The 27,203-nt window shown below is 38.7% G+C and overlaps 1 protein-coding gene across 3 annotated transcripts in view; it reads right to left on the bottom strand.

The window, feature by feature from the left end:
- Nucleotides 1-27,203, bottom strand: part of LOC103142416 (retinoic acid receptor beta) — a 110,661-nt gene that overhangs the window by 56,098 nt on the left and 27,360 nt on the right. For 2 of the 3 annotated variants that reach the window (XM_016674461.1, XM_016674463.1), the window contains exon 2: nt 226-374. In XM_016674461.1, the coding sequence (XP_016529947.1) occupies nt 226-374 (149 nt within the window). Of the gene's footprint in view, nt 1-225; nt 375-14,803; nt 16,119-27,203 lie in introns of those variants that run through there. The other variant, XM_016674464.1, reaches the window with a different exon arrangement.

Below are 27,203 nucleotides of genomic sequence, written 5' to 3'. Positions count from 1 at the left end.
ACACACACACACACACACACACACACACACACACACACTTCTGAGAGTAGTTTACAACCCTCACTGGACAGTATGAGCAGGTTTCACAAAACTATTTGGGGTTAAAATGAAGCGACAACTCTACAGCTATTCCTAGATGTTATGTTAGTGTTGTAATAAAAAGACAACACAGGTTTTGAACACACACAGCTTGTTGATGTGTGTGATGCAGCAGGCCAGTCCTACCTTGCAGCCCTCACATGCACTGACTCCATAGTGATATCCAGAGGATTTGTCCTGGCAGACGAAGCAGGGCTTGTAGACTCTGGGCGGAGGTGGCGGTGATGGCGGGCTGGGGACCAACTCCTCAGAACTGGTGCTCTGCGTTTCGATGGCTGCAGGGAGAGTAAAGGAGAGGAGGATGAAAAGGCCTCTGTTCAAATGACTAAACAACTCACTTAGGGTTCTACAAACCAAAAATGGACCTTTTCATTTTCAACCTGAAGGCAAAACAAAACTTTGTTGACAAAATTGTTTTCTCTTCATACAACAAAAATGGGATGAAAAATAAATTCTCTGTGCAATATTTTAGAAGATGTGTCGTGCAGCACTTGTTAGAACAACTTTGCAGTTCATCTGTGGATTGACTACATTGCTCCAGTGTGCTCTTATCCCGGTAAATTGTACTTTTTATGTGAAGACATAAAAAAGGCCGTTATGCTTTCTCCTGTCTCAGTAGTTCCACTCCACTGAAGTGTAGAGTTATGTGACTCGGAATAGTCTAAGCACCAAAACCAACTTGTAGCTTTCAAGTTATTTTATTTCAGAAACAATACCAGTGGGCATATCAGGACCACATGATTTCATGTATGGACTTCTGAATATCTCCTACATGCCACCACATCTAAATAAATAACTTTCTTATTGTTAATTTGATCATCTTTAAAGGATAGCAGTGAAAATGTTCTGAAATCGGTTACAATATTTCTTCAACCTTGCACTGACTCAAAGTATCACTTAGACAGTATTTGTTAGCTCTGCCTCCCAGCGCTAACTAGAAACAACCAATCACAGCTAGGAGGAGGGACTTAGCACTGTCAATCAAGCATGTGCACCCCAGGCCCTCTCTCTCTTACTCTCTGCTATGCTGCAGCATCTTCCTAACAAATACTTAGGCTAGTCAGAATAGCAACTGATGATGGAGGATAAACAGTTTTCCTGGGACAGTAAGCTGTTTCTCTGCCTTAAGCAGCAGGTGCACAATCATGACTGATGACACTACGACCTTCCTCCTGGCTCTGATTGGTTGTTTTTGACCGGCAGCGGTGCATTTCTTCAGACAGGACTGGGGGCACATGGAGGAGGTGGAGGAACTCAATCTGTTCATAGATCACCATTCTAAATACTGTCATAATGTCAGTTTAACAAAAATATGGAACAAAATCTATATTTTTAGCAAAGTTACATACAGCAGCTTTAATCAGGTAGAAAGTGGCTCTAGCAGGAGCTCTGGTTGAATGCTGGAACTACTTTAGCAGGAACACCCTATGACTGACCACTAATTCTATTGCTGTTTTAATCAAAATCTCTTTGTGAAAGCTTTCTTTACATTTTTATATGAATAGTTTTCAGCGTATAGTTCCTGAGTGTAAACAGACATAACATAAAGACTATCAATCAACCACGTTTATATGTATAGCACATTTCATCGACAAAGAAGTTCAAAATGCTTTGTATCATATAAACACAAAATACAGTCATCCAACACAGCCAACAACTGACTACCTCAGGTCATGACTGAATCTAAACAAGAAGAGGACTCTGTGCTGCATGTACAGTCTGACACCAAGCCCAGTGAAGACAGCAGATTGAAGTAAATTCATAATTGGCACTAAATATTTGCAGAGATCTCTCCATTCAAACACAACCTTCCAAGCACCTCTGAATAGGTTACATTCTTCCATACTTCAGAGAGAACCCAGTTACTGATGATAAGGAAGAAACTTTTAGAATTAGTGTGTCCTTTTCCCAACGTGGACTCCTCTTTTAATTTAATCTGATCTCAATCAGCATTCACTCTGTGTGTGTCAAATGTACAACTTTGGAACAAGTGAAGCTCTAAAAAGTCAGCAGCACATCAGTATAACTAGGAGTCTAAATGCTGTCCCATGGTAAAATATTGAAAAGTAAGTTAACTACTGTGGCTAAGTCTTTCTCAACACCTGCTTTGAGAGAAGTTGGAGCTGCAGGGTCAGATTAATGACATTTTTCTGAAGCAGTTGCAGAAAAAGCTCAGTGTTTTTAGAAGACTTTCAGAAAACTGATAAAGTGAAGATAAGAGTTTCACAAATTTGCTGGTCTGACTTCAAAGTGATACAAACCTGAGAATAAATATTGTCAGAATTACATAATGGGCATAATACTCCTTCATTGTTTCAAAAACTGTTCTGTGACATTCAGATGAAAACAGACTGATGTTAGTTTACTGTCACATATGGGCCGTGTATTCACCCTCTGCATGCCAGTATTAACTGACTATCATCAATGTTATTTTTAGTAATAAGCCATTTGATGCTTGGTAATAACCAAAAACAGCTAAAGCCTACTCAAGTGAACACTGCCTAACAATGTTCAGCTAGCTAAAACACGAGGAATGGTCCAAAACACAAAGTTTTTTGTACCATCTCTTCTGTTCTCTTCTGTCAGAGAACAGAAGAGAACGGATGAACTTGTCCCCAATGGTAGAAAGACAATATTCAACTAGCAGATCAAATAACCACCAGGCTATGCAGCGTAACATCTCTGACTTCTCAGCATGCAGGGCCTTTAAGCTGAATATCATACCAGGTGCAAATTATGGCAGTTAAGAACAGGAGATTGAGGCAGGAATTCATATAAACTCCCAGAACTAAACAATCAGGATGCATTCACACCACTGCTGTTTGCTCCGCTATAATCAAACTCCAGTTCATTTGCCTAGAAACTCTGGTTTGCTTGAGGAGGTGTGAATGCGTAATCAAAGTCTAATATGGACTAAAGAGCAAACTCTAGTCTTCCTACAGACCCAGGTTTTGGTTCAGTAATAGTGAAATGTGTGCGTGCGTGCGTGCGTGCGTGCGTGCGTGCATGTGTGTGTGGTCATTGGGTAACTGTATGGTTCAAATGCATAAGTGAACACCAAGCAGACTGGAGACTTCAGAAGTTTTCATGTCATTTCCTTCAGTGGTGACCACAGGTGAGAGGGGAGCAGGTTTTTCAAAGTTTGTTTGACACAGTGCAGTATGAAAACGAACCACAGCAGCTGAAAATGTAACAAAAGCTGCAATTTTGGTTACTAATTGAACCCAGTCTGAAGGACTGCCAGGCAGAAAACACCCTTAAGATTGTTAAAAGATAGACCTACTCTATCTTTTAACAAGATAGAGTCTCTATTTCAATTGTAAGATCCACATGGCATACACAACTAGAAATCATGAGTCCATCCTGCATCAACAGTCCAGGCTGCTTTTGGTTCTGATGTGGAGAAACTTTAGAGAAGAGCTTTACCAAATATGAGCCAAGCCTCCCCACTTTGTCATGACCTTCTGACTGGCTGACAGAAAAACAGCCATTCACACCGTCCACCCAGTCACCCACACTGTATAGCTACATAAAACTTAGCAGTGTTTCCCAACCCTGGTACTCAAGGCACACTGCCCTGCATGTTTTAGATGTTTCCCTGCTTTAGAACATATGATTTCAATTGATGGCTGATTAACAGGCTTTTACTGAACCAACTCTCCACCTGCCTCCCTCCTACCATGCTGAAGTCCTGCCTTCACTAAAATCTGCAAGTATACTTTGCATCAGCTCTTTCTGTGTCAGAAGATCGGGAAAGCTCGATGAACTGATGTACATCCCTCTAGGAATGTACATGTTCTTGTACTTGGAACCCAAGCCAAAGCTAAGCATACATACCACCATATGAAAAGACAAATTTCTAATTGTCAAGCCATTTTGCAAGTATGTTTTAAAAAGGAAATTGAGTTAAGTGCAGGTTAATGCACACACAAATGGTCTCAAAAGGCACAACTTAATTGTTTTGCAGTCACACATTTCCTCTTGTTAAGCTATTGTCTGATCAAGGTTTAACCTGTTGTTCACATCTAAAAGTTGCAGGACAGAGGCCCTTGAGGACTGGAGTTTGACACCTCTGTCACGAGAGGACCCAAATTTGGGTCCTCTCGTGAATAACAGGTTAAGACAAGCAGAAGATAGAAAAGTGTAAGCTCTTCACAAACTCAGATCCAAAGTTTGTCTCCTTTCAGACATGTAAATGTAACAGGGTGTGAACATATGGTGGTGATGATGGATAGCCAACAGCACACATCAGCAATATGCATTAGCCTTCACCAGGTGGTGCAGGCACTTTAACATACATCTAGAGGAAAAATACTTTTGGCTGCTGATATTCCTCTGGTGCATTTGTAACGGCTGGGTGGTTCCATGCTGACGAGAGGCAGGGCAACAATAAAGACGGGCTGCCTATTTGAAGCTGATGGCTGCCTCTAAAAGGCAGCATGGCCACCTGCAGACAGATGGGTCACACAAGTGTGTTGCAGCACCTTGTGTGAATGTTTGGACATGCGTATGCATGCCTGTGTGTGTGCGCGCGCGCGCGTGTGTGTGTGTGTGTGTGTGTGTGTATGGTCATTGGGTACCTGTATGGGCTATATCAGTATCAGGTGAAGGGAGCCTTTTTCCATTTTCTGGGTGATTAAACTTTGAGTTGACTTCGCTGCATGTTAACACACAGAAAGCTGTATCAGACAAAGAAAGACTGGTGACAGACAAGCATGAGCAACTAGTCTGGCGGGTTTTTTTTTGTTTGTTTGTTTTTTGGAGCAGGCAGAGAAAAATGTGTGGCTGCAGCGGTTCTTGAACTCGTAGCCTCTGGATGAACCTTCCAGTGGGGTCGGACAGGAAAGCACACACTCCCTGCCAGAGGCCGGGCTGAATGTGGGGAAAGCCTAGAGAAAGCAGCCATCCTGATTGGTCAATCCTCTGGAACACCAGCTGCTTGGTGATCCACTGCAGACACAGGCTTTTGTTGTGCATATTTGATAGTCAAAAGGATGTGGACCATCTTTTATTTCAGATGTTTGACATATCGGGTGTAATAAAATGCTCCAGCCATTGCCAGGCTCCAAAATGATGTAAAGCTAACCTCAATGGTGCAAAAAGACACACCAGATTCCTCTTAGAGGATATTTCACTAAACATATTTCACCTCTATAGGCGTTTGGGCAGCTGGTCGGGTGGAAACCAATGTTTTAACACAAACACTGGAGAAGCAACTGATGATGCTCATCAAGCTGGAAAGGCTAATAAAACTATTCATGAATATTGAGGTCCGTCACTCCAGTGAGAAAGACTTTGGACAATTAAAAAAACATTTAAGAGAGCTGCCAGTCTTTCCAGGAGCAGCAGCTGTCAGAAATCCTGTGAGAGCGACGGTTCAATGTGCCCAACAGCTTAACATCTTCAGGAGTGAATGATGTGATTTGTTGACAGGGTCAATAAATTGATGTTCTGTGATAATTAATAAATAATCAGAGAGGTTCTGGCCCCCTGACTGTAACAGGACAGCCCATTTTCAGCTGACAACAGTGTGATAACACATCCACATCATGTCACTGCAGACTGTGAGCTGTCACAGGAAGTACACTAAATTGGTACAATAAAACAAAAATAAAAAACAGCTTAAAACTAATGACAAACTTTCATACTTTAAAAATTGGATTGGGTTTGGTGAAGGAATAGGACAAGTTTAGTTAAACTCCCGTGGATCTTTTTATAATAATTTTGCGGTCCCTATCCTCTTGAAAAACAGCAGTGAGAGAAGAGATGTACCACGATTATCTACCAATGTAGGAATGATCTGCAGAGCAGCAGCATCTATGCCTGCCGTGGGCCGAGATACCATGACTTTAAAAAAGCCACAGCTACAAATTCCTGAGTGGAAACTGTTGGGACCAGCCATGAAGGACTGAAATAAATACAGAGAAAAAAAAGAGACTGGAATATTAATCCCAGAATGCACTGCATTAACCCACTTTCAGTTTCCTGTGTGCACAGAAGCATTCAGCTTCTATGCACCACAAATTTGGAACAAACTTCCAGAAAACTGTAAAAAAAGCTGAAACACTGAGTGCTTTTAAATCTTGAGTTGTTTACGGAACTTAAACAACAATTGGGATTTGAATCCCAACCCGGGTTCAAGGGTAGGGAGAAAAGGGGTGTGGGTTGGAGTCGCCCCCGTTGTTTTAAAAGGGGTGTGGGTTGGAGTCGCCCCCGTTGTTTTAAAAGGGGTGTGGGTTGTTTTTGTTTTGTTTTTGGTTTTTTTCTGCCGATTTGAAGGGCAGGACTTCAACTCGGTGGGAAATGTAATGTTTTTGATTGTTTATTCAACGTTCAACTCTGTGTTTTTGTGTTTAATGATGTAAAGCACTTTGAAATGCCTTGCTGCTAAAATGTGCTATACAAATAAAATTGGATTTGATTTGATTCCTGGAGGAAGAGTTGGAGTGTCACATGACACTGTTAAGAAAACAGGCCTCCTTGACCACTTCCTGCCTCGCATTACATTTTCAGAGAAAAACTGGATCCACAGTAGATATTCTGTCTACTCCAGTTGGTGGATAAACTTTGACTTTAGCTTATTTGAAGCGCTGCAGAAAGAATTTTTAAATGTTAGAGACTCTGGATCTGATCCTGTCACTGAACCGATGCTGCTGCCATTGTTCTGAGAGAAGCACTGCAGCGCTGCACACCTCCAACACTTCCCCAGCCGAACGCTGCAAGAGCCCCTCTGACTGCGCTCAGCCCGGGCCGGAGAGCGGCCCTGGAGCTAAGAGAAGACGGACCTCTGCCCACTAGCAGAGCGGCAGCCACAGCTAGTTTCCTCTGTGATTTATTCAACCGGCAGACACTGCGAAGGCTGCCATTTTTTCTATCAACTGCAATAACCCTTTTCTTCTTTTTCCTTTTTTTTCCCACAACAAAAAGCTTCTTTCGTACCTCAGAGAAACTGCTTTGTTTTAAAAAGTGAGACTTTGTGTCTGGGCATAGATAGCTTACATCAAAACAATTTCAGTATTGTTCTGTATTGTGCATCTCCTTTTATTTTTCATTGTAGATTCTTGAAACTATTTTAAGCCGGAGAAGAGAAGGTCATCAGTGAGTCAAGCTATTCAAACTTTATCCTAGTAGGTGATTTGAACACTGACATTCTGGTAGCTTTTCCGTTTTTCTTGTGCTCTCTTTTCATTAAACTACATAAAATAGTTTCAACAGTAACATGCATAAAAGTTGTCGGTTATTCTACACTGTCCTCTCTTTGTCCTCTGTGTGCTTCTACTGTATCTCGTTCTCCAAGTCAGAAAACCAGTGACATGTAAAGCTGTGCCCACATGCTCCACATGACCAACAGATGGTAAAGAACCTGAAGCAAAGTCTGTCGCTGCACACAGGCAATTTAACACAACGACGACGCCACTTCGCAAATTAGGACAAAGCTGCTCTTCTGCTGCAGATAATGGTGGGACAAGTGTGCTTTAAATCCAACACTGGCTTTAATTTAAATCCAAAAGAAATTCAAAGGAATTATAAATAACATGATTGAGTTAAACCTGACAAATTAACAGATTGCCAGAAGCAGGACAAAAAGGAGAGAGTGTGTGTGGACGGGGGGTTGATGAAAAGAGGAAGGGAGGCCTTCCCTGAAGCTCCTCAGGGTATCAGTTTATTTGGTTTGTGTTGAGCAGAGAGCTTTGGTAATCTGAGTGTGAACTGGTGGGCATAGCCAGAGAGGATTAGAGGAATATTACTCCCAGTCAGTGCACCTCGTTCTCTCCGTAGCTGACACTTGGTTCAGTTTACAAGTGTGTTCTCTGCAGGAGCGCCGCTCACATCCAGCAGTCACAGTCAAAGGAAACGGTCAAAGTTCATCCGAAGCACACCAAATTGCTGTGAAATGTGTTTCCTCCACAAACACATTTCACAGAGAGGGAGGATTTAACATTCAGGCTCTCACAACATGGAAATAATGAAGAGCTAAGAGTCATTTGACTTCATCTAATGAGGGGAGCAAAAATTGGGGCAAAGAGAAAATCTGGTTTAATTCAGATCACTTTACTGAAGTAGCATTAATTCACAGAAAAAATGGGTTCAATTTACTTCCAATTATAGAGAAATATACAACAAATCAAATTCATACCACTATGATTAGAATCAGTGACACTAATCTGACTGTAAATACAACAGATGACAGAATAATTTAGTTAATAATGCAAACATTTGATAAATGTAAGGAAGCTGAGACACTCGCATTGAGCCATTGACAGCAATCCTTCCTCCAGAGTGAGCATGTGGTGGCAGTGGTCAGGAACTACTTCTTCTTAACAGGAAGCAGGAACCAGTATGAGTGTGCGTGACACACTCACTGGTCATTTTGATTGGGTCAGTAATATCTTGTCATAATCTGTTTTTACCCATCAATTTTTTAAATGATAAATAATGCCACTTTCAAGTGCTTTTTATTTTCATTTGGTTTAATTGATATTCAACACGCTGAACAGAGAAACCACATGGTGCCATTAGACATCCGCAGTGACAAAATCCACTGACTCCTCAGTAACTGCAAATAAACAATAAAATTAAATGATTGCACTTGAATTATGAATGATTCACCGGCTGTCTCACAACTTCCTCCTGGTCTGTATGGACCTGAATTCTACAGCGTGTGTGTAACCAAATGTTTCATGGTTTCCATGTTGTTTTGGAATCTGGAATTACAAGTGCCATTTCAGCTAAAGTTTTAAAATCAGGGAACATTTCTCCATTTGAAGGCATTATTAGGCTCTGAATGTGGGATTGGCTAATCCCTGACAGTCTTTGCTTCAGCAGGAGTAAATCCTGCAGCACTGGTCATACTGACCAGACATGCTTCAAACCTCCCTGCCCATCACTCTTCAACACGCCTGGATAGCGAGATGCATTGACTTTAGCTCAGAGAATTTACTCAGATGGTTTTTTTTTCTTTTTCTTTTTTTTGATTCATTGATTGATTTAGTGACCTCTGTGATGCACTCTATGTGTAAAGTTGAAAAATGTGTGCACATCTGCACCAAGTGGTCAGCTGTGTGAATTGTAATCTGTCAAAAATGGCGGATGGCTTTCAGATTTTTTCATCACCAATTTTCAAAAACAATTGTCAAAAATAGAAAATATTCGGTTGATACAACTCCTTATGAAAGTCTGTTTGCCATGACCAACTGGGGATTTAAGAAGACAGAAGACAAACGTAAAAAACACAAGACACTAGCTCAGGGTCACTTCTATGGGAAAGAAAGTCTGAGTGCACAGAGTTAATGATACATTCATTGACTTTGTCCAGGAAAAAAATAAATAAATAAATAAAAAATATACATATATTTCACATCAGTTTCACCCAATTCCAGTCAAGATATACCTGAAGGAGAAAACCTGACAAGTTGTTCAGGTTAAAAAATGTACCTGCATTCAGACATCAGATTCAAGGTCTGAGCCACAGATTAACACCACAGCAAGTCAGCAGCAACTGCAACATCAGGGTTAAGCCAGCTCTCTGCAGCCAGCCATGAGGTGAAAGCACCTCAGGTGTTTTCATAGAGGTGACCAGGAAGTTCAAATGGTGAAACAAGCAGAAGATGAAGAGGTGGGCAGTTGAGGAGAGGTACAAAGAATCTGACTGCTGAAATGAAGTTGATTCTTTAAAGTCCACTGGTTTTTTTGGCCTTAAAGGAATGTCAGCTGAAAGAACAACTTCTCTCTCTAAGCTAGGTGCTTTGGGTACAGCAGAAAAGTATCTGGGAGAAAATCTAATTTCATATTTTGGTTCTCAGTGGTGTCAGTGAGGGATGATTTTTTTTTTTTTAACTTTTCTTAATTATGATAGCATTCGACTTGACAATGTGTGCCTTAAATGCATACACTGATAATTCTGGTTTCTGGTTTCGCCTACTTTCCTTCTCCACTCTATTGATTGCTGGGACTCCTCAGTGTTCTGTCAAATGACTATTCATGCATATGTTTAAATTTCAGAAAAGTAAAGTAGAAATTGTACTTTATGTTTTTGTTATATATTGCAATTCACTTTAATTTTTAGGTCTGTTCAGTTTGGCAAGGTTTTTTTTCCTACTGTTTTGAACTTAAAAGCAATTAAATGCATTTCCTTTCTTTAAAAGATTATTAGAGCTCTGCTTTACAATATTTATTCCTTGTCTATGGTTTGATTCAGTCATCCATTAAATCCATTTAAATGAAAAAATTATATTCATGAAATCAAAATATGATTAATCAAGATTAAAATTGCATAGAAGATTAAGAATGTTTTTAGAGATTAAAATTTTTTAATTGAGTTCATTGCTGGGTCTGTAATTAATTAATCACATTTTAATCAAAAACTATACATCGATAGTTCAAAAAACATTTTTGCTGCTCATAGAAGAAATATAGCTCAACAACAAAGATATTTATTGTTTGGGGCTGTTCTTCGGGTTCTTCAACCATCAGATTGGATCAATATGTTATTCTATCCATTCATCTTTCCAAAGTTTCAGGAAATTCTAATCATTCATGGAACATCTTTAGAAATGTGGTCTGTAAGTTTACACTGACATTAGCGTTAGCTGCTACATGTTTAGCTTTCAAATGCTATTTTAGGTTTGAATAGCTTCACTGATAGGCTAATTCCTTTTAGCACACGTAGAACACAATAGTCTTTTCCAGTGTCCATTCAAATCATTCATGTAGCAAAAATGAACCCCCAGTGGGCCGAGAGAAGTAATCCATCATGCGTCAGTTTTAGGGGTGTCCCAGACGTTTTGTTTTATTTCAATACTTACATTCCGCAGTAACTAGGCGTGAAAACAAGTGACACAAATGTTGTTGTTTGGTCCTTAATTGACAGATGTTTGTTTTTGTTTTTTTGTGGGTGTTTGTGCCACTGTCAATGTAAGGACGCCCTGGGCTTGAATCCATATCAAAACCTGCCTTTTGAAAGCAGGAACTTTAACAATCCAGGCAGCCCTGTTAAAGTAAAGGAGAAGGTCACACTGGGCTATTATTTAAGGTTTCTGTGACATGAAAGGCAGCAAGAAGCTTACAGATGAATCGCTGGTTGTTCTGAACTTTGAAGACATGCATTTATCTAAAGCCTGTTGGTGTTTGATATACAATAAAAGGCTGGAATCTAGATGCGATATGCAGTATCAGTAAATAACCCTGGTGGGACCCCAACGCCATCCTAATCATGTTGATTAAACACGGCCAGCACCAGACAGCTCTCGTTTCATTTCACCGCAGAACACGACTTTTATTTCTCCCCGTCCGCCTTTCATTTCACACACCCACTAAATTAGCCTGGTGAGCAAGCTGTGCTAATGGTCTCTCATGTCCACATCAGAGACGCTTAAGCCTCCAAGACAAAAAAAAAAAAAAAAAGCTCCAATTATCCCATCACACACATCACTTGTACTATACTCATCCCCATGCAGCATCACAGACAGCGCTGCTCTGATTTATTTAGCGTTATCTTTAGGTGTATTTTGATGCAATTAAATCACCTTCATCCTCCTTGCTACGGTGTGAGCATCAGACGCAGCCATTCTTCAGCCCGCAAAGCCCATTTCATCTACGTTAAGGAGGTCCTTGATCATTCTTAATTAACATCCAAACTGGATTAGGAAATGCATTAATGGTGGGCTTGTTGTCAGACTGCTAATTAACACCCAGGAGGATTCCATTATCCCTAATAAATAAACGAAGAAACCAACAATCCTGTGACCCTGAGAGGCTTCTCAATCTGAGTCCTGGATAAAAACAGAGCGTACTCCAACAGAACCAGACGGAATTTAATGTTCTCCAGTCGGACAGGTCAGTGGGTCAAAGCAGAGCTTAAAGGGACCAAATGAGCTTTTGTCTTTTTAGAAATAGAGCAGCGGTGTCTCCTTCTGTCCTATTTAGCTCTTCCTGCCTTTACAAACCTGTAGACATAAGTGAAAAAAAGACGAGTCACTAATTAAACAGATAAGCTGATGGGTGCACTGCACAGGTTTAGGAATGAAGGATGGAACTAATATGTAGTTACTACAGAACTGTAACTGAATGTTGTGCTAACTGGTCTGCATGGCGACATAGGCTTCACTTTGTGATCCAATCAGATTGTAGGAGAAATGAAATAGAAAGAATGTTGGTTCTATTTTTTCCAAACTGGTAGCGTTCACAGTTAAAGGGAAAGATGACACAATGGTTATTTTTAGTTGCGATTTTATTTATTATTGTTCAAATTTATTTTTCCACAATGAGTAACCCTTGCTGCGCTGGAAAAAAATATTGCTCCATCAAATGCTGACATGTCAGTCAGCGTTTAAAGTAACGGCTTTACGGCTGAAAGAAGTCATGCATTTATCTTTAACTACAATTTTACAATTAATTTTTTCAACAAACATTTTTTCTTGAATACAGAAATGCCTTGTGAAAAAGAAAATCTTTCCAAAAATATCAGAATTTTATTTCTCACTTTTTGAAAATAATTTTCATTTTTATAATTAGTGTTTAAAAAAATAAAAGATATAAAATAAGAAATGTCAACATATTTATTTCAGAAACTAAAAGACAAATTAATAGATTTATCTCAATGTGTACGAAATTCTGAACAGCGTCCACCGCTACGTATTTTCACTATGTCAGAATATTTGTGAAATTTATGGTTCTGTTAGATTAGGAGGACATAACTGCAGTGATAATAGTTTACATCCTAAAAAATATCTAAATATAATATGTATTTGCAAGACATGAACTCTAAAAAAGTTTCCATAAAGAACAGTAAAATAACAGTAATACTTAGCTTTGAAGTATAAATTGCTAAATTAATAATTGACTAAAATATCTGTGGAAAAATAATTTAAATCTCTAAAACAGTTAGATAAGGCGTAATGTCGAAAAGTAATCCTCCTCTGCTAGGACAGAATGGCCTCTCTGACACTAACAATCTACGCAGGAAATAAAAATGAAAATGTGACAAAATGGAATCATCTGAAAAAAAAATAGAAAACTAAAATCTCTGAAAACATTTAATTTGGGAGTAAAGGTCATTCTTTCCATTCAAACATCGTGTTCCTCACTGTTAATCACTGAATTACTGCGGGTAACACACACACACACACACACACACACACACACACACACAAAACACTGCAACCAGACTTCAAAATATATGAATACATCTAACACTTCAAAATGTTTGTATTTGATTCAACATGAAATTTAGCAAACCATGTAAAAAATAAATAAATAAATAAATAAATAAATAAATAAATAAATAAATAAATAAATAACATTAAAAACAAAAAGCATGCATTAAATCATTTCCAAAGTCCAGACAGGAGACTCCAACCTGAACCAAGAGCTCAAACGGCTGGAAAATGGAGAGGAAGAAAATCCGCGGAGCAGTCTGCGTGGAGATCAGATTATTTTAAAACGTCCAAAAAATTTATTTTCTGCTGAGGTATTTATATAATATATACATTTTCTTTCCTATTTTTCTGCCCACAATTATTTTTTGGGATTTTCTGGTTAGCATGGCTTTTCTTATTATTATTGGTGGGGTTTTTTTTATGATTTAATTTTATTGTTAAAATAAAGTCAAATCTAAACCAAAGACAGCGTCACCAGATGACACCGTCGCACCTATTTCCAAGGGGCTCCCTGCTCACCCTCTGAGTCTGACCTTTCACCGCTGCGGGTTAAAGGTCGCAGCAGGAACTTTTGCACTTCCCCAGCGCAGATAAGCAGCCCCTCCGCAGGAGAGCGCCCTGGGTGGAGGCTGGTGGAGGAATGACGGCCAGAGGCCAGTCGTCATCTGATGGGGATAAATCCCAAACCAGAAGCAGCAGCTGTCAGCCCAGAGTAAACACTGCAAAGTGGTTCTGAAGCGCAATGATATCGTCAGCATGACGCTGGGATTCATATCACATATTGTTGTGTTTCCTCCTAAAATAACTGCATCGCTTCTACGTTTTTTAATTTATTCAAAATGTAGCTGAATAGAAATGTTTCAGAAGCGTTTTAATAGAAAAATCCCGTTTCCCCCTAAAATGTCACTGGCCTTGACGCATCCAAGCAACAAGCAGCCGCCCATCGATCATCCTTGTCCAATTCCTGTTCCGATAACAGGCCACTAATCTTGTTGAGGAGTCCGCGGCGTCATTTATCTAAATCAGTGTCAGGGGGCGCAGGTCGCGGCTCGCCCCCCCTCCTGCCATGCGCGCAGGCCCGGCCTCTGGACGTGTTTACTCTCTGCATTCCTGCAGCCAGCATGGAGCTCTCACAGATCAGCTCATCCGAGACCAGACATCTATCAGCGGCTGGGAGGAAGCTGCTTCCGCTGCCGGGGATTTATGGAGGCTTGAAAAATGACTCAGAGTTCCTCTCTGCAACATGCTAAACTTTCCCCCGACAAGTAAGTTAATGTTGCTCTCATGACTCTTAGTGAGTTTGGTTATAAACTGAGGTTTTGTCTTTTTTTCTTTTTTTTAGGGGGTTGGAAATGAGCTAAAGAGCAACTTGATTTTTAAGCATTCCCCGGTTCTCCCATCAGCAGGCCCTGAACAGCAACATGTTGGTCATCTGGATGACTCAGTCAGGGTTCACTGGACTACCACCATTAAGAGCTCACCCTCACTTTAAGTCACAGAAGCAACAACAGCAGCAACAGGAAGACAGGATGAGAAGTTGGACCTACAGTGTGCGCTCCGCCGGTGCTGCCACTCTCTGTGCGCCAGTCCGCTGATGCAGGCTTTCAGAGCTTTCTCTTGCAGCATGCAGGACGACGGGCTGGACGTGTAGAAGTCCAGCATCTGCCCGGGACTCACGGCCAGCATGTCCATGCAGTCAAACATGACCACTTTGTTCACTCACTCGTGTGCGTTCTGCAGGAAAATCGCCGGCATAGGCGCACACAACTCCATCAAACTCCTCTTCTTCACCCCTCCTCCTCCTCCTCTTTTTTTCTCCCCCTCTCTTCTTCTTCTTCTCGGCGCAGCGGATTTCTCTCCTCTTCTTCTCCTCCGTCCCGCACCGGAATCATGAATTACGTTGGTCCCGCAGCTTGTCCTAGATGCCCCTGCTCGGGTCTCTGGCACCGGGAGCAGTCAGCGCGCTGCAGCGGACCTCCGGCCGGGGTTCCTCCATAGCCAGCGCCGCTCCGCCGTGTTCGCAGCGGATCGCCCCGTCCCGCCTCTCGGCTGAAGCGCTCGCGTTGCCGGCTGCTCGGAGCGGAGCTTCTTTATTATTCTAAGAGCAGAAAATAATCACGGACGGTGTTTAAAAAGCAGCCGTTCCCCTCCGCGATGACGAATGGGTTATCCGTCCCACCAGTGCTGCTCATTTCCAACTAGTTTTGCCACCGAGAATGAAAGATTGAATTGCCTAATGTATGCGAGTGAACTTTGGGTGAACCCTTCCGAGGCTGCTGACCTTCAAATGACCCAGGCAGGCTGACATCACTGCAGCTCTGCAGCGCAGAGAAAGGCGGCGAGAAGAAGCGCATGGGGGAAGAAGAAAGATTTTTTGTTGTTGTTTTGGAAAACAGAGCGACTTCCAAAATATGAAACCATGTTTTTGGAATTCATACCAAACCACCATAACGACTCTGTGCGGTTTTTTTTCTTTCTTTTTTCTTTATGTTTCCTGTTTGTCTGCTTAACGCAGAAAAGAATTCCTAAACATTTAATGCTTAACAAAAAGAAACATTTAATATACAGGAAACTGTAAATAAATAATCGCAAAATTATACGTTCTTGGAAAATAATTTGATGTCAGATTTATAATAATTTTCTGATAAAGTAAATTTACAGGAAACAGCTTATTCACTTACATTCTTACATTTGGTCATTTGATAAATAAGCAAATAAACTAATTAGTTGATTAATCAAGTAACTATTATTGGTGACAGTTATAATTTGCCATTTGTTTTCTGTACAGCAAAGAAATATGCAAGTGCATCAGTCAATAAATGAAAGGTTGCAACTGGCTCGTTTTTGTTCATCTGGCTGGTAATTAGAAAGTCAATTATTATTATTATTATTATTATTATTATTATTATTATTATTATTATTATTTATTTTTTTGCCTTGAGTCCCTGAATTCTGTAAAACTGAGGATTATCATCATGTTCTGTCTGGAAGTTGAGCCACCAGCAACATGCACTGTGATCCACCATGTTCTGATTTTACACAAGTATTTGCACCCTGTGAACTTTGACCCATGCTGTGTAACAACTGAAGATTTCAACGTATTTTATAGATTTTATGGTAAACCAAGATAAATTAGAATACATCTGCAAAGTGGAACAAAAATGAGATATTGCATTAATAATGTTTTTCAAAGCAAAAATCTGAAAAGTGTGGCAAGCATGCATGCCCTTCTGGCCCAAGTGGTTGTGTGTGAGGTCAGAGACAGTGAACACAAACACTGTTTATACATATGACATGTTTATGCACAGGGTTTTCTTCTCCCATTGAAATGCATTTGGATCATGTGTTCATAAGCGTTGACTCAAACTCCAGTGGAAAGGCTGGACTGTTAGGAGCAGTTTTTATCTCATGAAGCCTTTGGGATTTGTCCCACTGAGTTTGGTTTCTCAAGATTCTGGCCAATCAGTGAACAGAAGGAGTCTGTTGGCGATGGCATTGATTTTCCACTCTGTTTTATAATTTTAGTCTGCCTGTCACTGCAATGGCAGCGGAGGATGCAAAGGAAGCCATTCAATCTGTGTTGGTCGCACTTCCAAATATTGAGACATTAAAGTCAAAGCAAAAGAAATGTTTAAGTTATTTTATGATAACAAATACGCCTCAGCACACGCACCACACCCTGGGAAATTTCAGGCCATAGTTTCCCTCACAATCAAACTGGTGCATTACATAAGTCACATCCACATGTTAGAGATTAGTTAAAATCAGATCCAGTTGTTTAAAACTTCAACAGAGTCCACTCCTCCAGAAGCCAATGGTTTGTCATTAAGCGGGTCCAGAAGCAAAGCGAGGAACAAGGAGCAGCTTTTTATCAGGTCAGAACAGCAGCATTGTAGAAAAGTGATCTCAGAGGTTGAAGACCAGAGGTGTAACCTCAACTTCCCAATTCAAGATGTTCACATGTTGTTGGGTGAGAATGGAGCTCCATGTTGTCTCTGATTTCTTTATGTTTCTGCTTATAAATGTATGGACGGAAAAGGAATACAAATACTGAAGGGATCTTGTGAATAACTGCAGTAGTTTGTTCGATGCGCATAGAGTGTTTTTATAATATTTAAAACATTTTTCAGCGAATAAAGAACCGTTTCTGCCAATGGATGATCAAGAGCAATTCAGAAACATTACATCAAAGAAAACTTTAAGAGACAAAAGAGGAGGAAAAAAATCCTGAAGCCTTTAAAATATAACAATTTAACAATTTAACATCAAAAACAGAATAAAAATAACTTTTTTCACATTGATCATTGTGTAATATTAATGAGTGTTTGGAAATCTGAAAGGAGTTTGCAGTGTGCTGCTGCCTTCAGAGTCTGTGATGCATTATGCAGTATGTGGTATATGCAGTGCAGATATGTTTGGAGCTGCTGGTGAGAAGAATAATAATGCAGAGAGAAGGAGACAGTATTCCTCTGAATAGTTCCAGTTTTAACCTAAACTTACTCATCATCAAGTATCTTATGAAAAATGGGGGAAATGTTAACTAGACTATGTTCATCTGCATAGTGTTGGGATAAGATTCATCAGGGATTTTAAATAATCCCATAACTTAATGTGTAAACACAAATATGATCAGTTTTATGTTGTTTCTCCTCCATACAGGAAGGACGAATAAAGGCTGAGAAATATGGAGACCTAAACTTTGGCAACAAGAAGGACCTTCCTTGTTAAATGCCAACAGGTTGGTCAGTGTGGGAACCTGAAGACAGGAGATAAAACATTCTGCCTTCCTGCTTCCTGTAGGGCAGGACTTTGATGAAGGAGATCAATCAGGCATTAAAACATAAGATGTTAAGAAAACCACACAAGGAAATAAATATGAACAAGCTGCACTTCCAAATGCACTCACATACAAACTTATTTTCCCCATTAATTTTTTATTGTTGCAATAATGTCAGAAATGTATAGTTTGAACTGTGAAGTTGGAACATGAAGTGTTCCATGCCCAGAACATAAAGGTTTGTGGTTGGACATAGTATGAGCCAAAGCTAATCATTATGGAGTTAATCATCCATAATGATAAAATAATCATTATGGATGATTAGTTAATCATCCATAATAATGTATTTTACATTTACAACCACCACCTTTTTAATGTGTTGGATATTTTTATGAGTTCTTATCAGAAAGATAAAAATCAATCATAATAAAATGCTTATAATAGAAGAAACAGGAAAAAAAAACTCTGCAATGTCTGATCTCATACAGATCTGGAAAGTATTCAGAGCTCTTCATTTTATCCACATTTTATGTTTCAGTATTTTCCTCCAGACTTCCTCCACTGACCAACAATGGAGGCCGTTCAGTTCACTGACCTCCAAGCAGCAGAAATGTTTCTGGATTCTTCTCTGGATTTCTGCCTCAAGACAATTCAGTGTATGAGGTCTACAGACAGTTGGTTTGATTTCATGCTTGGTGTTTGACCTTTGACCTGCACAGTAAACTGTGGGACCTTACATAGACAAATGTGATCCTTTCCAAATCAATCTAGTCAACTGAGTTTACCACAGGCGGCTCCATTTTACCTGCAGAAACATCTCAAGGATGATCAGAGGAAACAGTTCAGTTTTGTGCTTCATTGGTAAATGGTGTGAATACTTATATAAATGTACCACAAGAACACAGGTACTACACATTGTCATATAATGTGGTACTTGTGTGTAGAATATTTTGAGGACAGAGATTAATTTAATAAAATTTTGAATGAAGCTGTAAAATGTGGAAAAAGTGAAGAGCTATGAATAAATTCTGCATTCACTGCAGTTTTGGATCTGTTACATTTAGCTTTACATTGTAAATGTCTATTTTCAGTATTTTAGATTAGTGCAACAATGTCTTCACTGATCTCTGTAAAAACAAAACAAAAAAACAAAAAAAACAAAAACAAAACAGGCAGCTTGTGAAATTCTGTTGCTGGTTTTAGAAGCATTAAATGGTTTTTCGGATGGAATAGATTTGTGAGCTGGGGGTGAGGTATAAACCATGAGGACCCGTCATCAGAGACCTACGGTGGCCGACAAGTGCAAATGCGCAGCAACAGAGAAAACATGCAAACAAAAAAAAGAGACGCAAGCAAATGAAATGCAGCAAACAGGATGAGATGACGCAAACAAAAAGCAAATGAAGTAAACAAAAAAAGAGTCTGCCAGCTCTTGGTCAGCTCCCGTTGTTATCCCTACCAGCTGGTTTCCTTTTGCTACGCTTGTGATTTCGTACTTTGAATTTCCACTGGATTTTAGTTTTTGATTTTCTTTTTTTTGAGTGAAATCATTTTGATCACCAGCCTGCTTCCTGCAACTGGCTCCTGCTCTTCAATGTTTAATGACATAAAAATGACAATGATAATAATTAGAGATGAAATTATATGAAAATTTGGGCTGATATCGATATCTGATATTATTGCTGCTGTTTCAACTGATAATCGATGTTTATCAAATTTGTATGTATTTAGATAAGGTGTAAAAGTTGCCACACTGCCAATTGCCTATTGCTGCTCTGCTTCAGTTAAACATCCCACAATCCTGCTGCTTCACTACCACCGTAACCTGACTGAACATAAACCACATGGCCAACACACATACACCCCCAGGCAGGTGAGGCAGAGCTTTTAAATCTCATGGGGAAGGATTTTGTCTATAATAATGTCACAAAATGTTGTGATCTTATTTGTCTAAAAACATCGTATAGTCAGGTTTTCAGGGCAGAACTGATTTATTGTGGTGACAAAAGTAGCAATGAATAAATGTATGTATATAAAGATTTTCTGCACATCCTTGGCTCCATTAAAAACAGGAACTTTTCATAAAAAATGACTCTTCTAATGGCACCAGTTTGGCATTACACCGTAAGGACAAAATGAGGACTAACAAGAGAATTACAATTAGCAGCTAACATAATCTCTCATTAATGAGTTTATGGGAAATGGCTCCTCTCATGGCTTTGATATCTCTGCTTTGTTATAATGATTCCTAAATGGACTCATAGTTAGGTTTGTGTACAGAAATTGTGTTTCTTGAGACTTAGGCTGCCAAAGCAATCTGTCCATGATGCATATTGTCTCAGCGTTAATTTAGTAGGACAGAAATGTTTCAGAATCTGAAATGTAATTGGACAGCTGACCTTCATGGTATCTTCAACACGTAAGCCGTCACACTTAATTGGAAGTCATTTCGAACCGTGCAACCTGGATTTGAAATAATTTGCTATGGGCAAGCCGGATACAGTCAATGAACGTTTCAATGCAAACCAACCATTACTTCACTATCTTAAACCTCATTATTCAGGAAGATAAAAAGAACAGTGAGGATAGTGTGTTCATGACTGTTCATGTGTTCGTAACGCAGGTAAAACAAAAAGTTCTGACCAGAGTTTATGACTGATAAATAACATGTTGACCACTCCTTTACCTGAGCTGAGGCTATCTGCAGCTCCTCTAGAGTTTTCATTGAACACAAATTCTGGAACAAATTTATTACTGTATTTCAAAAAACATTTTCAATTGTTACCACCACTTCATGTAAATGAGGGAAGGAAACCTTTAGGTGCTTAGTTTAGGTACTGTATAAAACAGCCAAACTCGAGCTTCTTTATGTCTGTTTAAGTTCATCTTGTGAACATCAAAAATGACCAAATTACAGCCATCACAGTAGTGACTGATCAATAAGCAGAGAATCAATGGTCTAAGAGGTTAATGATGTCTAAGTCAGCAACTTAATGAAAAAATGCTTTCTTACCCTGTAAAAACACGACTCAAATTTATGAGAAAATACCAGCAGCTGTGGATGCCAGAATTTTACCATATAAATACATATTTTACTAGTGGTCTGTTGAAGGTCAGAAATCAGAAACTTCCACCCAATATACAGGAAATGTTTGGTGACAGAGAGGGTGGTTATAATTTAAGAGGTGAAGGATATTTTAAAAAACAACATATTAGAACAACCAGGAAGAGTTTTTGTTTATCTGTGTGTGGAGTAAATGTCTGGAATGGATTGAATGAGTTAAAAAAAAGTACAAATGCAAACCAATTTAAAAAACTGATTAAAACAGAGCTTATTTCAAAATATGCTATATAAGATGACTGTTTAATAGTCTATAATGCAATTGATGATATAAATAGTATTTAAAATAATTGTACATAGTTAAACATCATGTAAAATGGAAACAAGTTGTCTCTTTTTGATGTTCTGAAAGTTCATTGATTATAAATTGACAAGTAGGAAAGGGGCAGGATATTATAAGATATTATATCTTTTACCTGCTCCTTTTCGAACAGAAAATATAAAATTTGCGTGTCACATGGGCAAAATAATTTGTTTTACATTTTATTTCTTAAGTTTGTTTCATTCTATTTTATTTTGTTTTTCTTTTTTTCTTGATTGTTTTTTCTGTCTGTTCGAAATAAATAAATAAATAAAAATTAAAATTAAAATAAAACATATATGGTAAAATCCATGTAAATACAGATATGGATAAAAACAGCAAAAATACAGTACATATGAACTGTACCATATTCATATGGTAAAATTTTGTCAGTATTTTACTGTAAATCAAGAACATTCTTATTTTTTTATTTTATTTATTTATTTTATTTTTTTACATTGTGGGTAATTTTACTGGGTAATAATTACTGGGTAATTTTGAGCTAAACAAATAGTTTTGTTATTTGCACTGAAAATGCTTCAAATCATCAAACACATTTTAATACTGGACTAAACAGCAACTTTCTCACAATGATTGAGGTATGCAAAATTGACCATTTTGAGCTTCATATTATCTTAAATTGTTATTCCCTCATCAAACACATACATGGAATGTTGCTTTGATTCATGCGTCACTGAGGAATCATTGAATCTTCCATGGCAACCATTCAGGGATGTCTAATCTGCTCATGCAAAGCTCCATATTTCCACAAAGCTAATACTTGGGTTTGCAGTCCCCAGTTGAGCTTCTGCCTGAGCTCCTAAAGACTAGCAGCAGCACCGATGATTACTAAACACCTGGTGGAATTCCACGTCTGCTGAGTTCATCATAGGAACTACTTTTCAGTCCAGGGCTCCTAAGAACATCTGTAAACGGGACAACGGAGGAGCACTGCTGTGATGGTGTGCTGAAGGTGGAGTGTTGGACAGACCACAAGCTTCTTAAAGAAACAGAGGCCAATTTCAAGGCATCAAATTGCAAAGTCAGATTTCTCTTTAGTTATGTTTGATATATACAGCACTTTTATAACAACTGAAAGTAACATAGTTACTTGATCGTTCCATAAAATGGCTCCATGTGCCTGTAAAATAAATGATGCCAAACCTTTAAAGCTTTTCCTCAGCAATTATTTATGGTTATTCATAGCCAAACTATTGTTGCACAACAGCGATTATAGATCAATTGTTAACACATCATACTACACACACTGCCCTCACACGCACACACCCACGCACACACACACACGCGCGCGCGCTCTACATGCTACCAGAGATGATTTATTTTTGTGTCGGTGTGACTCATTTGGATCACCCAACCCCCTGGCAGCCACACGTCCAAAACTGGCACAGATGAGACGCCCAGATAGAGCTATTCTACCTGCTTTTAGTGACCTTGTCACTTTGTTTAGGTCTCACTGTAGAGAGTAGGGAATGATGCGTCTGTGAAATTTGTTTGAGATTGTGTACTGCATCGAAAGAAAGCCCCATTAGAGTAGAAGTCCCACCACCTGTCAAATCCTTTGCAATTAGAGTTAAAATGAGATTTGTCAATTGCTGCAGCTCTTTGGATGCAGGGGAGAAGTTCTGTGTTAAGCACCCCTTAAAGTAATCAGATTCTGAATAAAATAAGAGTTCTGCTATTTACTTTTTTCTTTAACAGATTAGAGGAAGTGTGTGTATTTGTATGTTAAGTGACTATGCAGAGTAATGTACCTGATATTGTTGATTATTTCATGTTGCATTTAGCATATATTTAAGTCCTGGTCTGATCTTTTTTTTAAAATCCTTTTTATGTGTGTATGACAATATCCACTCTATCTATGCACAGTCTCTCTCTGATATCAATACTGGAGTGAACGAGTTGATTTGAGAGCAGAACCAAGCTGGCCGCGCTGCGCACCGATCCCCACAGAGCTAATGAATATTGTAAGGAGCCAACAGCAGAGCTGAAATAGGAACCTCTGGACCCCCAGACACACACCAGCTGACCCCCTGCAGTTTCACCGATGTAACAGTAACCCCTGGATAAACACATACACACCGCCCTGTTCAGCTCAAGTAATGAATACACCTGAAAATCCACCTGTAATTAGAAGGTGATAATGAATCCATCCATCAAGATAAGCTGCTTTTTTGGCATCCATGCCTCAGTGGCCGTGGCAGCCGAGGCCAACACTTAGCAGTCTGTGACAGTACATGGCGTAGATGAGCAGTTAATAAGGCCAGGTAAAGCCCAGCAGCTCTGAGGAATGCACACGTGTCCAGGCTCCTGTTTTCGTTGCGCTTTAACCTGACCGGGAAGCTAACGGCTTAAACCAAACAGCAGCAGGAGGATCAGGAAACTTTTGATTACAATTTCTTTTTGCACAAGAAAGCCGGATTTCATGGCATATTTATGAGCAAGTCTGAATTTGGTGCTCTCAGTTCATTGCTGGGTCAAACCCTGTTCAGACTGCTATATTTAGTTACACTTGCACTTATGCTATTGGTAATTTAATTGAAGCCGCGTGGCAGAAGCAGGCGTATTTTCCACTCAGGTTGAGTATCATGCCAAAATGTGTATTGGAATCAAGCCTTTGTGTTGTAACAGGATACACAGTGAAACAGGAGATTAGGATTAATTTTGGCATACATCCTCAGCACAAATTCTTCTTTTTCTAACAAGAATGGAACATTTATGGTTTTTAATATATTTCGTTTTCAAAAAAAAAAAAAAAAAAAAATTGAAATCCTTTTAGAATAAAACCCATTTAGATTTAGGACATGCAGTACTTTTCAGAAGTATTCACACCCCTTCAGCTTTTTCACATTTCAGACCTGTTGCAACAACAAACCTGAGTTCATTTTATTGGAATTTATGTATTAACATACAATAGATTTGATTGTTTAAATTAAATATACATACTTCACACTTGAACAGGTGTTATCTTCTGTTCTGCTGTACTTGAAAACAATCCAAAATTGTAATTTTTTTCTGAATAGTTGCTACATGCCTTCTGCTTATTGGTTTTGTACTATTAACAAAGTGAAAGAGGCACATGTCTTAAATTAAATGTTTACAGTAATGCAGAGGATATTATGTGATTTCTTAGTTTTGATATTGAGTCTGTTCAGTCTCTTAAAGGAATATTAATTAAAGGAAACATGTGGTTGAGAACCATCATGACAGACTAGTGGTTTCATCTATATGAGCTGAATGATCAGTACAAATACACTGTGAAAAAAAAACGGCCTCAATTTACGGTAAAAAACTGGCAGCTGAGTTGCCAGAATTTTACCGTCTTTATACGGTAAAATTCTGGCAACCAAAACTGCCAGTTTTTTACCGTATTTCCCAAATACGGTAAAATACCGTATTTCCTAAAATAGGTTAAAAAAAATTAAAATGTGGTTTTGCCGTACTAAATACGATCATACTGCCTGAGGCCTAATATCTACATAAGTGAAAAACACGGCCAGACTGTATGATATATTGACATTTTATTGTAAAAAAAAACAAAAAAAAACCTTATGATAAATTACTGGTCACTGTTCTTACCAGAATTTTACCATAAAAATTATAGTACAACACACAAGGAAGTGTAAATTGTCAGCATTTCTATACAGAAAGTTAAGAAAATAAATTCAAATTAAACAAAAATACAGATTACAAGTAATACACTTAAAGAAACAATTTCTATTTAAAAATTCAGATAAAAAAAGAACCAATTCTATTTTCTGTCCAGTTTCCTCACGGTATTACTGAGATCTGGAAAACAAAACAAACAAAAAAACACAGCATGTGTCGACATAAGAGATAACCTATTGTAGAAGAAAAACCGGTGATAAAACGATTCTTGTTCTGGGTTGAGAGTAACAAGTCACTGAGTTCAGACTTTGCTCAGGATGGTTGTAGTCTTCCCAGTCACAGGTTGAAATTGAGACTCACATGTTGTCAATCAGATGTTTCCTCTCTGCTGGAAAACAAACAAAGCAAAAGTTAGAAAGATGCACTACATGAACATCTTATAAATGCACCATTCACTTAAATGTTTGTTTCACCTTTGCTGACTTACATATGGAGACTGGTACTTCAACCAGGCGGTGTGATCATTTCTGACTGAAAAGTCAGTAGTTCTTAAATCTTCTCTCTGCAACCAGACAAAATACATAAACAAAAACCACAAATAAAAACGTATATAACTGTTTTAGGCAATTTATGAAATAGATACTTACCATTTATCCGAGTCTCATGAAGGCCAATAGGTTGTCTTCAACCATTTATGTAAGTTACATTTCCTGCAAGCTAGCAGAAACAAAGCTGTAAATGTGAACACTTTTCATACAGGCAAACAAATAGATACACCTGAGACAATTTATGCTATGTTAGATTTTCTCAGTCACTTTTGGTGGATTTCTCAAGTCATTGTTGGCATTTACAAAACAGTAAACGCATTTCTCAAAACAATTTGTAGAAACAGCAAAAATAGCATTTGTTTGCTTGAAAAATCCTTAGTTCAGCTCTTAAAACTGTCAGTTAACATATCAGTAACTCAAAATAATAAGTTATAGTTTCTCCATGTACAGATAAGACGGTCAAATTGATTAGTCATGGGAAGAGGCTACAAAATTCACATTTACGCTTTTGCCGTAATTTTTTGATGGACCATGCCATGGTGATTCAGAAAGAAAAAGACAGAAATGCAGAGAACAAAAAAAGTAGAAAAGGAGCCATAGGATAATCTCCTCATGGAAAATTGTACAGTGCTGTAGAAATTACATAATTACATTACATTTTAATTGCCATTATCATGCTGACAAAGGTTCCTGAGTGGGGTTAAGGAATGAACAGTAGGGTGGGAAGACCTCCATCAGCATCGTGTTGTGGGTCGCAGCCATATCCTGATGTTGGACTGATGGAAACTGGCAGATGTCCTCAGCCTCTTCTGACTCTTCTTCTGCTTTCCTCCCAACTATTTCCTCCTCAGCCTCACTCCTCTTCTTCTCTCTGGCTGTTCACTCTGTCCAGATACTTGTTCATCAGTTCTCAGAAATGTAACATTGTGTTGTGTTCTGACTATATAGAGCATAATGTTGCCAACTGATGGTTCACAGATGCACCTTCAATCTGTTTTCAGAAAACTGGTTGATCGTTGGTTGAGCTAATGGTTCATACACTGACCTGTTAGAGAAACTCAGGACTCACTTGGGAGCAATTTACCAATTCAGGACAGATTTAGAAAAGAATCAATTATAAATTAATTAAAATATGATTAACATTATGACAACTTTAAGACTTATGCATGTTAAGACTTACACAATGAACTTATGCTGTTTTTGAAGTTGAGAATTCAACACAGACATGTTTAACATATTTTGATCAACACGATAAAAGCAAATTACAACGGGGGAAAAGCAGACAAGTGTACATAATCAGTTACATGATCTACAAAAGCAAAAGGAATGAGCAACTCATTTTTTGATGTGCAGAATTGACAGTAATTTTAAGATTGAACAGGTAGTTTTAAGAATTTCAATTCTCTTCTCAGAAATGCACCCAAACTGAGAAAAACTGTAAAATATTAATATTTAAATGCTCTTATCTTAAAACCCTTCAACTGTCATGGACCCAGTGAATTTAGTGCAAGTATTTTGGGGGTGAGAGTCAAGAGGTCAAAGGAAAATATTAAATATTAGCTCTGATGCCAAG

The sequence above is a fragment of the Poecilia formosa genome, unplaced genomic scaffold (assembly GCF_000485575.1).
Source record: "Poecilia formosa unplaced genomic scaffold, Poecilia_formosa-5.1.2 Scaffold96, whole genome shotgun sequence".
NCBI lineage: Eukaryota > Metazoa > Chordata > Actinopteri > Cyprinodontiformes > Poeciliidae > Poecilia > Poecilia formosa.
The sequence above is the reverse complement of the archived record's forward strand: the minus strand, read 5'-3'. Positions and strand labels throughout refer to the sequence as shown.